The 12,252-nt window shown below is 33.5% G+C and overlaps 1 protein-coding gene across 1 annotated transcript in view; it reads left to right on the top strand.

Annotated features, from left to right (window-relative positions):
• LOC130442340 (potassium channel subfamily K member 18) overlaps nucleotides 1-12,252 on the top strand; it is a 231,082-nt gene that overhangs the window by 189,112 nt on the left and 29,718 nt on the right. Inside the window, exons 2-4 of the mRNA XM_056776368.1 lie at nucleotides 2,530-2,870; nucleotides 4,222-4,459; nucleotides 7,353-7,546. Of these exons, the coding sequence (XP_056632346.1) occupies nucleotides 2,690-2,870; nucleotides 4,222-4,459; nucleotides 7,353-7,546 (613 nt within the window). The 5' untranslated portion in view covers nucleotides 2,530-2,689. The remainder of the gene's footprint in view (nucleotides 1-2,529; nucleotides 2,871-4,221; nucleotides 4,460-7,352; nucleotides 7,547-12,252) is intronic.

Below are 12,252 nucleotides of genomic sequence, written 5' to 3'. Positions count from 1 at the left end.
AAACACAGATTGACGAATCCCATTGGAAAACCTATTTCGAACAACTGTACGCAGATGCTCCTGAAGAGGAAGGAAACAAAAAAAACAATGAAGAAGATGAAGAAAACAATGAACCCCTCAAGATATTCGAAGAATTAACGATAGAACACGCAAAGAAGATCAAGAGGAAAGCACCTGGATTAGATAACATACTAAATGAGTTATTGAAATACGGAGGACAACAACTAATGATAGAAGTTACAAAGCTTTTCAACAGAATACTATCAACCAAAGAAGTTCCTAACAAATGGAAAAAGATAGAGAGATATAACTCGTCTAAACACAACCATGAAGCTTTCCACAAAAATCATTGAAACATGTAAACATATCGGAGGAACAACAAGATTTCAGGAGAAATCGATCAACCATAGATGCCATCTTCACAATCAGACAAGTAGTTGAAGAAGCTATAGAATACGGCAAGCCCGCGTATATGTTCTTCATAGATCTCACAAAAGCATTCGACAGTGTAAGGCTGAAAGACGTAGTAGACGTCTTAAAAAGAAATACGTTCCGAAAACCATAATAGACATCATAAGACATTTAAACCATAACACATCCACTTATATATTAGTTAACCAAAACCTGACAGAGGAAATAAGCCCGCAATTATTCAACTTGATAATGGACGAAATAATGAATCATGTCAAGAATACAGCAAGAGGATATTCACTTACAACGGGCGCAATAAAAATAATCTGTTATGCCCATGACACTGTAATTGTGGCAGAGAACGAAAACAATTTACAGCAGCTTTTATAATCATTTTACGTAAAAGTTAAAACCTTTAACATGCAAGTATCCACCGCAAAAACTAAAACCCTTGTCATCTCTAAAGAGCCAATGAGGTGCAAACTCGCAATATAAAATAAAACCATATAACAGGTAATGCCAAATAGCGCAGAACAGAACATAATAAATGAAATGAAAGGAGAATCAAACAAAGCGAGCCGCACTCCGGGACATTATCTGAAATAATACCAGCATGAAAAAAAGGGAAAAAGTTCAAATATACAAAACCTGCGTTAAACCCATACTGAAATATGCTATAGAAACAAGAGCAGACAACAAAAAAACAAAAAACATCATTCGAACAACAGAAATTAAAATACTCAGAAGCATATGCGGATACACACTAAGAGACATAAAGAGAAACACAGACATAAGAAACTATTGTGAAGTGGAAGACATGCCAGGGGACAGGATGACCAGAGAAAGATTAGGAAAGATCGCACGAGACGGTAAACCAGAGACACGAAGACTTTTAAGAAAACCTCCAAAAAGATGTATGGATTCATGGACATCAACATCTCAAGGATGATAAGTTGGAAACTACAGGCATAAAGCCTACAATACGTTGGAGAAGAAGATTCAAAAACTTAGGGAGTGAGTAGATGACTTGAAAACAATGCTGTGACATAGAAAAATCCTCATACGACCCCTCGTTTCTCTTAAAGGGACAGCCTGTATAATTCAGAGATAGGTTCTCATTCTTTACCTCGATAAAATTTATGGTTTAGGAGATATGTAGATTTTTATATCGTTGTACAAACCAAATTATCATAAATTATAATTATCGAGAAAGTGCATGTCGTGGAAGTTGAGGATTATCCAGGAAGACTGGCCTACGCTCGTTGATTTATAGATGGACAACTAGTTGATAATACATTTATTGGGAAAATTCTCACTCGAATTTTTTTCATCAATTCCTAGAACACCTGGTACTTCGACTAGAAATCAAAGGAGAAATTTATTGTGAAAAATTTTCACTAGATTATATCGAAAGCTATATTTGTTTAGAAGATTGTTGACAATTCGTATGGGAATTTTTTCATGCCACAGCATTATTTTCATGTCTTCTACTTACTCCCAATTTTTTTGCGTCAAATCCTGGAACACACTGTATAATTGATCACAAAATCAATAAGCACATACCAGCCTAATTTGTATGTCTATCTTGATAGTTGATTAATACGGTTTTGCGAGCAATCAAGTAAATTATTAGGAAATGTATAGTTTTATTTGGATGCAAATCAACGGATTTAATCTGATACATTCCCTAGAATCTAATCGCGATTGCTCATTTAAATTATCAATAAATATGGATATATCTTCTAAGTGGTTTTCAATTATTCCCAGCCCAAACATTTACTGTACAACTTTGTTGAATTATACCGTGTGGATTAACATCTCTACAAGATGTTAGACCACCAAATGTAAATTATGCATCTGCACAATTCTCATTAATATAACTTTTTGAATTAGAGTGCGTGTTTTTCTTATAATTAAATATTCATATTTTATATTGATCTCCTCCTATATTATAAAAAAAAGTTAAAATATTAATTAATCAAACTTAAAGCAAGTTAAAGTAGGTCGAAATCCATTTCTGTTTCGAATGGAAAAGGTCAGGGTAAATCCTCTGAGTTTAATCTAATCTAACGTGTTTTAATGGAAAAAATATAATTTTAATATAATAATTTTTTTCAGATTGTCTTCAATATGCTGCCAAACGAGAAAATCTTATATTCTACAAATAAATATTTCATTTCCAAGAATTCAATCGTCTTCTACGATGGATGTGGAATATGAAAATTATTATCCGTCGTAGACGAATTAAGCTAAATGGAGGATTATCCTTAGATTAGTCATGGAAAAAGATACGGGTCACTTTTGTTACGACCCTTATCCTACGGTATCGAAACAAAATACGAATTCTCTAAAACTGGATGTTAATAAGAAGAAAAAAGAAGAAAAATCGTGTTGCTGCTTCGGAAAGAAAGCGAAAAAGAGAAGTAAGACGTTTCTAGCCGGATTAGCCACTAATATTGGTGAGTAATTTTTTTCATTATACTCGTAGCTATTCGAAATCGGTTTAAGCGGCTCCAAAGGTTTTAGACTATACTCTCCGCATTTTAAGAATTTGGATGGAAATATATTAAACTTGATATCAACACAATGTTTTAAATTGATGAAGGATTTTATTCAAAAAGTAGCATGTCTGTACGATACAAAAAAAAGTGAAACAGCAGCTACAGCTCTCAACTTCTAAGTATTTTAACTTTTAACAGTGAATGGAGTTTTATAAAGATGAATGTGTCTTTTGGAAGTTTCATAATTTCACTCAATGTCGATGATTTTCTGCTACGTTTAAGAGAAATGCGACTTTAATGTTTCTTTATATATATTTTGTCGAAAAACTTTTATACGGTTATAAACGATCTCAAGGTTGATATAAGTACGAGGATGGTCCCAAAAGAGCCTGGTCCAACAAAGAAAACACAAAAATTTTAGAAAAAAATTTATTCATTTTAGCTCCATACACTTTTTCCAGCTCCCCAAAATAGCCATTTGGATAATCGATCCATTTTTTCAAATCTGGGAACAGAAAATAATTCGAAAATGCTGAATTCATCAAATAGGATGAATAAGGTAGTAATTGAAACTTTGATTCATTAATTTTGGCCGTTGCAATCACGGATGTGTAAGCTGGTGCATAGTCTCGATAAAACAACACTTTTTTCTTGATTTCTTTGCTCAAACGTTGAAATAAGTTAGAATAATATTGAAATTGAAATTATCCGACGCGAATCCCAAAATTCCAAAAAATCGACTCCATCACCTTGCCTGCAAATGCCTTCTTTGGAGTCGGCTCTCCCTTTTCATATTATTGTTATCTGCTAGCTCATGTACTTTCAGCCGACAATGACCCAGTACCGCTTTGTGAATTTTCTTTAACATTTCTGAAGTCGTCACTCCATTTGGTCGTACAGCCTCGTTTAAATTCAGCTACCCAATATTTTACTGTTAATAACGAAGGAGCAGCCTCATCCAGAGTAGAATCTATTTCGTCTCTTATGTTGGTATCTTTCAAATCAAAATTTTGTATCCCATGTTTACAAATTCACTGGAAATGTTCACTATTGATGGCTGCCAAACAAATACTAAACAACGTGGTGTCCTCAAACTTTAAACATATACTGTATAGATTGTGTACTTTTTAATACAGTGGTATCTCTAGGTAAAGCCAGGTACTTCTAGGACCAACCTCGGTTGAATTTGCCTATGCAACTAAATCCCTAAATATTGCTTCACAACCTTTAAAAACATATAATATTATTTCAATCAACTGGTTTTCGAGATTCTTTCGACCTCCAAAATCTATATTATTTTCTATTTCAGGTATATGTGTACTACTTTTTGGTTACACTTTAATAGGCTCGGTTATATTCCTTTCTATCGAAGGAGGTAGCAATTACCAACATCAAATATTAGCGACAACATCATTATCAACAAATATCGATATTACTAATAAAAAATCCAATCATAGTGCAGAACTCAAAGCTAAAGCAGACGAAGCAAGAGCTAGAACTGTAGAAAGTATTTGGGATATAACTGTCAGTTTGAATATATTATACAGGTGAGCTATTTAAGTGTTTGAACATTATGAATCAATAATTTAATTAGTTTTGATAACTCAACATTTAAATACGTAGAATATTAATCTACAAGCGGGCGTGCTCAAATTTGACACACCACAGGCGCGCTGCGTACAAAGAACGTCACTGCAGCATTTTTTCTTTTCTATAATAATTTCTATAAATAAATATGAATATATAAATAAAATTTCTTCACATCTTTGCACTTTTATGCTTGAAGGAGAGTTCAGAAAGAAAAATAGGAATTTTCAGAGTCTTGGATATTTTGTATTAAAGTAGTGGCGGAAAAAAGGCTATTAAAATGGCACAATTTATTCCAATTACAAATAAAAGGCATGAAAAATTATTTTACCAATTTAATTTGAGTGTTAAATCTTGAAATTCATGAAAATAAATAAAATTTTACAATAAATATAAGGTTATGTTTTAAGACATAATATCCATGAATTGTCAAATTAAAACAAAGACGAAAGTTGAAATAAGAAAAACCTCAATAAGGTAATTATTTTCTATGGAGTATTGGCATTTAATCTTTTAATAAATTTAAGAAACATCTTCAGAATATTTTAAGCATACAATTGTTTTGATTGAATGAAATTTTTGCTGGAGGTTCACCGGAATTCCCTTCGTCAATGCTTTTTTCTCGGTACTTCTCCAAAACTACTCGGATGGCAAGCAGCAGCGTACAAATTCGAGCTCTTTCGAACAGATGTGGCTTCATTAGATTATAGGCCAGTGATTTTAGAAATAAACGTCTTTCTATTTTTCATCGGTGCTTACTTGGTACAAGGCGTGTGCGTTTATACCGGCCACATTCGTGAATGAAAAAAATAGGGTCAAAGGCCATGTCCTGTTTATTCTGGAAACAGAAGGACTACATATCTGATTAACAGTGTCTAAGCCCCCTTTGGTCAAATTATAATATCAGGCATACCTGATATAACAAAAACGCTTTTGATTTTTTAAAGACATGAGACGTGAAGGTCAAAATCTTTTGCAATCCGGCCATAGTGGATAATACTACTTTATTCTTGATAGGCAGAAATTCAACTGGAATTTTTTTTTTGTTTTTTTTTCGTTCAAAGTTCCTAGACAAGTAATTTTTTTCAAAAAGCGATTGGACTAGAGGTATACTGCCATACCAATTGTCCATCGTTATGTTTCTGCCACTTCCCCAAATTGGGGAAGATGTCATGAGGCTTGTTCCTTATTTGATAGGGTCCTTCTGGTTGTTTAACACAATAAACTTCGAAATTATGGGTGTAGAATGTTTTTGTGCCGCACATAGCGTAGACTTGGATCCCGTATTTACCAGGTTTATTTGGAATATATTGAATGAAAGAACAAGCCCCCTAAATGCCTCTAATTTCTCATCTATTGTAACAAATTCTCCTGGATAATAACTTTTCAAACATTTTTCCTAAACTTTTGATCGACCGAATTGGAGCAAGCTTATCGGTGGCTTTTCGATTTTGCCTTGTACCTCTATACTTGTATTTTAATACCTCCTGTGTGTATTTTTACTATAGAATGTATCAGATTAAATCCGTTGATTTGCATCCAAATAAAACTATACATTTCCTAATAATTTACTTGATTGCTCGCAATATCTGATTAACCAACTATCAAGATAGACATACAAAATTGGCTGGTATGTGCTTATTGATTCTGTGATCAATTATACAGTGTGTTCCGGGATTTGACGCAAAAAAATTGGGAGTGAGTAGAAGACATGAAAATAATAAAAAAATTCCCATACGAAGTGTCAAAAATCTTCTCAAACATCATCTAAACAAACATAGTTTTCGATATAATCTAATGAAAATTTTTCACAATGCTTTTCTCCTTTGATTTCTTGTCGAAGTACCAGGTGTTCTAGGAATTGATGAAAAAAATTCGAGTGAGAACTTTCCTAACAAATGTATTATCAACTAGTTGTTTATCTAGAAATTAACGAAAGTAGGCCAGTCTTGCTGGATAATCCTCAACATCCAGGACATGACGATAATTACAATTTATCATTTTCTTTAGAATATCTCTGTATGGGGAACAGTTTTCTTGGCAAGTACAAGAGTTAAACAAATAGTACCATTTTGTTGAAAAATCCATTGAAACATTTATCTTCGCTATTTTTAGATAGGATTATTTCTACGGAATCTATTCACTTCCGATTTTTTTTGTATCAAATCCCGGAACATAAAACAATCAACTCCTAATTTTTAACAGATTTTTTCACGATACATTTTTTTTCTTTTCCTATAAAATCTAGGTATTCTTAACCATAAGACATAAGCCGCCCCTGGCCTTCAAATAGTAGTGAAGAATCATTTATACATTCAAACATGTAAATACGCAAATACGTAATCATCCATCAAATTCATAATCTTCGAATGTATAATTTAGAAAATATACTGAAATATAAGTTTTGATTTCGCAGCTTTAAAGGTCTCTAACTCAGAAACTGACTCAAAAATTCTCGGAGCATCCAGTATTTCTACCAGAAATCAAAACAAGAATGCATTTTCACTGGATTATAACGAAAACTATGTGTGTTTAGATGATGTTAGAAAGGATTTTTGACACTCGTGATGATTTTATTGATGATACAAGGTGTTTGATTGAATTTCTACTAGATTGTGAGCCCCTATGTTGTCTATATTAATCAATTACTGGGTTACGTAAAGCTTTTATTGGATTTTCAACACCTATGAATACTGTATCAATAATAAAAATTTACTAAAATCTAAGCGAACTCTGTCAATGAATAAGTCTATACTCAATTAGATATTATGAGTTGGTTTTGACATTAATGTTTTTTTAACAGCAATAACTAAATCTGCTATATTTTTGCTTTTATTATTTTAATACTTTCAGAGATAATTGGACCCGATTAGCAGCTCAAGAAATAACCAAATTTCAAGAGGAGTTGCTTCGGTCCATGGCCGAGGAGATGGCCTTGCATCAACCACTACAAGTTGCAAAATTCGATGTGAAATCTACGAATGATAATTACGAATGGAGCTTCGCAAAAGCATTTCTTTATTCTTTAACAGTTTTAACGACTATAGGTGAGTTTGAAACGCTTATTTTAAATTCAATAGCTTATATTTCAAAGTGTTCGTCAAATAATTTTGACTATTTTTCTCATCAAATATCAACAAAACCATTTAGATTATGATTTGGTCATAATCCATAATCTTTCTTTTATTAAAGATGTAGTAAAGTAGATCTTCAGTAAAACTTTCCTGATGATGGAGCACGGCACATCCATCAATTATGGATTTCCTCCTAAAGCACAAGAATCGAAATTTCATTAATTGCTCTAGTAATTAAACAGAAGTTTGAATACACTCTAGATGAGATTCAACTTAACGACAAATCAATATATTGTTGGCAGGCGTTTTACGAGGATGGTCCCAGAAGTACCTTGCCCTATAAAGAAAATTTCGGAAAAAAATATATTTACTCTGTTCCATACACTTCTCCTAGCGATATTCAAAAAGTTTGATACTATTTTTATAATAAAAATCGCCAAGGCTCTCAAAATAGCCATCAACTGCCGACATTACCTCTTCATTGTTGGAAAAACTTCGACCACCGAGCCATTTTTTCAAATCTAAGAACAGAGAATAATCCGACGGGATTAAATCTGGTGAATGGGGTGCAAGAAGTAGCAATTCAAACTTTAATTTATTGATTTTAGCCATTGCAATAACGGATGTGTGTACAGTCTTGATTAAACAACACTTTCTTCTTAGCCAAATGCGGTCGTTTTTGTTTGATTTTTTCACTCAAACGTTACAATAAGTTCGCATAATACTCTCCGTTTATAGTTTTTCCTTTTTCAAGTTAGTCAATGAAAATTATTCAACGCGCATCCCGAAGCCATGACCTTTTCTGCAGATACTTTCTTTAGAGCCGGCTCTGTCTTTTCAGTCCATTGTTTTGGTGTGAAGTGGTGAAACTACGTTTCATACCTTGTTATGTAGAAGTGTGAAATATTGCCAAACATCATCACAACGCTGTTTTTGTTCCATTGTGAGCAAACGTGGCACTCATCTTCCTCACAGCTTTCTCATGTCCAAATTGTCAGTTGATATGCGTTGTACCGCACTTTTCGAATGTCTACTATAACTGGTAGCACGCGCACTTTTAGTCTACGATGATCCAGTACCGCTTTGTGGATTTTCTTCAATATTTCTGAAGTCGTCACTTCATTTGGTCAACTACTGCGATGCAGGTCTTCGCAGGTTGTACGACCTCGTTCAAACTCTGCCACCCAATATTTTACTGTTGATAACGAAGGAGTAGTCTCACCCAGAGTAGAATCCTGTTCAGCTTTCAGATTAGTTGGGCTAATGCCTTCCACAATAAAGTATTGTATCACATGATCACAAATTCACTGAAAACGTTCATTATGGATAACTGTCAAACAAATACTAATCTGAAAGTTGTTCGTTTTGTTTTCATTTATATAGCGAAAGTTGCGTTTTGGTTGTTCCATGTAGTGAAAGTGACAGTTCCGTACTGCAAGACACTTTCGGGACGTTCTGGAGTAGACAACTTCAACTTCTTTAAATGTGACTCTAGCCACTTCAATGTTGACAGTTGAGGTTTCAATTCGATGATTTAGCATAACCTTAAATTTTTAATTTTCTGAAATTATTTGCTTTATCCGAAGCTTTGTGTTAATTAATAAATAACAATGAATGATGATGAAAAAGAAAAAATCAGTGATGAAGAGTTACTCGAATCCACGCCACCTGAACTCGCTGAAGAAAGCAATGCGGCCGTTCTTCATTCGTTGCCGGATAAATCTTGTGCAAGCTTCGAAAAACAGTACGAGCTCTGAAGTGGTATCACCAGAAAAAGGTGAAAAACCCAACGGAAAACGTAGTGCTCACTTATTTTTCAGAAAACCTAAAATCTGGAAAAGTTCTACTTTATGGTCTACATTCTCGATGATTAAAAGTACTGTAGCAATAAAACAAGATGTTCACATCAACAAATGTCCAAAACTCATCAATTTCATGAAGAAACAAAACAAAAGGGTATACTGCAAAAAAATCAAAAACTTTAACCAGAGAAAATATAATAGAATTCTTGTTACATTCTTATGCGTCGTCTAAAAAATGTTGTGTACGCCGCGGCTGAAATACTACTTTGTTGGACTCGTCTCGCAATTTTCAGACTCGTCCAACAAAGTAACACTTTAAGTCCTTGGCATACAAATAACTAGTGCTGTATAGATTGTGTACTTTCTAATACAGTGACATTTTTCAAGCAATTAGCGCGATCTCTAAGTCAGGGCAGGTACTTCTGGTACCATCCTTGTATTTAAAAAGAATTTTCTATAATCACAGTTTATTCCTATTTATAATAATAACAGATGAAAAATGAAGAAGCTCGAAAATAGGAAAATAAAAATATTTTTAGTGATGTATACCAAATTTGAAAAAAAACGAATTAAAATCAGCGAACTTTTTGTAGTATATTTCTTCAATATAGTTTGGAATACTTCTTCCTTTACTAAAAAGTACAAATTTTGAGAATCAAAACCTTTGTACACCTTCTCTGTGCAATAGTGGCCATTAATTCCAACAAGACTTTTTCCATTTCCTTCAAGAAATAGTAGTGATTTTAAAATCCTTTCGAAACTCACCCATTGTTCGTGATGATTCTATGAATTTTTCCAAAAAGAAGTCATATTTCTTATTCTGTACTGAAGTGTATCAAATATATCTTTTTCTCGAGACAATAAACATTATCTCCTACAAAAAAAGGAGCATTGAATAAAAGCCGCCCTATCTTCGATACGCGTTAACCTCCAACTTCAATTTTCGTCTAGCTACAAAGGAAAAACGAAATTCTTTTTAGAATTACACCCGGTTTTTTTGCGTTTACCGCACACAAGGCCTCCATTGTATATTCCTGGCGTACTTATTTGCTACCGAGGCTTTTACAATATACGTAAACAAGACAATTGTCACTGTGATATAGAATGAAAGAAAATCCCGCCTGTCGTCAGACAAAGTGGATGACACCGTGATAAGCGCAAAAAGTAACCTACAAAGCGGAGAGACCAGTAGACGGTAATGTAATTCACGCACGTGAATTTGTGCATGGCAGGAAAAATCTGATGAGAAAATGCAGATCTTCACCAAATTTTGTGTTAATTTAATTAAAACAAAAAACAGATATTCCATACAGAACTATATTGGAAAGGATATGAATGGAGAACGATGAAAATATATGATCCAGAAATTTTTTGATGAGGTATGTTCAGAAAGTGAAAAAATTAGAACTAAAAGGTAGCAGTCAAGATCAAAAACGTGAAAGAAACTACACCTTTGCCGCATAATTTTACCTACAGTGTATTCATAAAGTAATGTAACCTCATAGAAAGTTACATACAATGTATTAACAATAGAGAGAGGGAGAGAAATGGTTCATTGTCAAAAAATTGTTACAATTTGTAGACAAAAACATGTAAAAACTGAAAAACAAACGTAAAAATTCCAATATACAGAAGAAAACCACAACGAATAACAAAACTATAGGTAAGTCCATAGCAAAATTAAACCAGTATGCAGCATGTCCCAGAATTAAATATTATTATTAAAAGTCGTTCACAGAGAAGAAGGAACTTTCTAGTAAATATGCTCTCAAATTATTGCGGAATGAGGGAAAAGATGATATCGATTTGATTTCAATTGGCAAGTGATTGTGCATTTTTTTGCATTGTAAAATATTAAGCCCTTAACTATATCTGAACGTGGTGTAGGTAGGTAAAGGTCGTGCTCCGCATTCCTAAGTGGACAACCGTACAACGACCTTTTTGAAAATAGAAAAGCGTGCTTACAAATTCGGCAAACGGTTTTCGTAGTTTGAAGGTTCGCTCAAATTGAGTCGTGTCACACGTACCCCAGAGGAAAAGGACATATCGGAGATGCGACTCAATAAGGGCAAAATAAACTGTTAAGAAAGTGGATAAGTTCACTTCTTTGGAAACAGATCTCAGCGCAAAGCAGGGGGAACTTAATTTTTAAAAGATAAGGCGGCAATATGTGACTCTCATTTCAAGGAATTGTCCTCAACAAGCCATAAGAATTTTGCAGATTCAACGACGTTATTCTTATATGATAAAACATTAGTTTTATAAACGTTGAGAAAAAGGAAACTAGAATCGCATTGTGATTTAAGGGTGAAACAAAAGAAACAAAATAGGGTCTAATACTAAGCCTTGGGGCACATTTTATTGGCTTGCAAGATGACATCGTTGTTTCAACCCTTACAAGCTGACTTCTGTTGGTAAGGTATGACTCAAACCATGCAAGACGTGTTTCTGAAACCGTAGTACTACAATTTGTTGATTAAAATATTATGATTAACACAATCTAAAGCCTTAGAAACATCACAAAAAGTTGTATCGGTTGAGTGATTATTTAGTATGTAGAATATAGCATCATTTGTGCATTTGTTACTTAAAACCCTAAATTAATGAGTAGATAGTATTTTACATTTAAATAGAAATGCCACTAGCGAAGTATGGACGTTAAAAAATACTAAATTGGATAGATGAAAAAAAAATTGGAATGTTGAATCTTATATTCTGTGTTGATAAGAATTTCTTGTCGAAGTTAGTTACGAACTTTGGTTTTAAAAGTTGGATGGACGAATCCTTAAGACGATTTTATAAAAAAATATTTTCGAGGGTTAAAAGTTACGTCACTAAGCTGACATGTCTACTTAGTTTCTTTGGAGGCGTATTTCC

The sequence above is a fragment of the Diorhabda sublineata genome, chromosome 1 (genome assembly GCF_026230105.1).
Source record: "Diorhabda sublineata isolate icDioSubl1.1 chromosome 1, icDioSubl1.1, whole genome shotgun sequence".
Lineage (NCBI taxonomy): Eukaryota > Metazoa > Arthropoda > Insecta > Coleoptera > Chrysomelidae > Diorhabda > Diorhabda sublineata.
The sequence above is the reverse complement of the archived record's forward strand: the minus strand, read 5'-3'. Positions and strand labels throughout refer to the sequence as shown.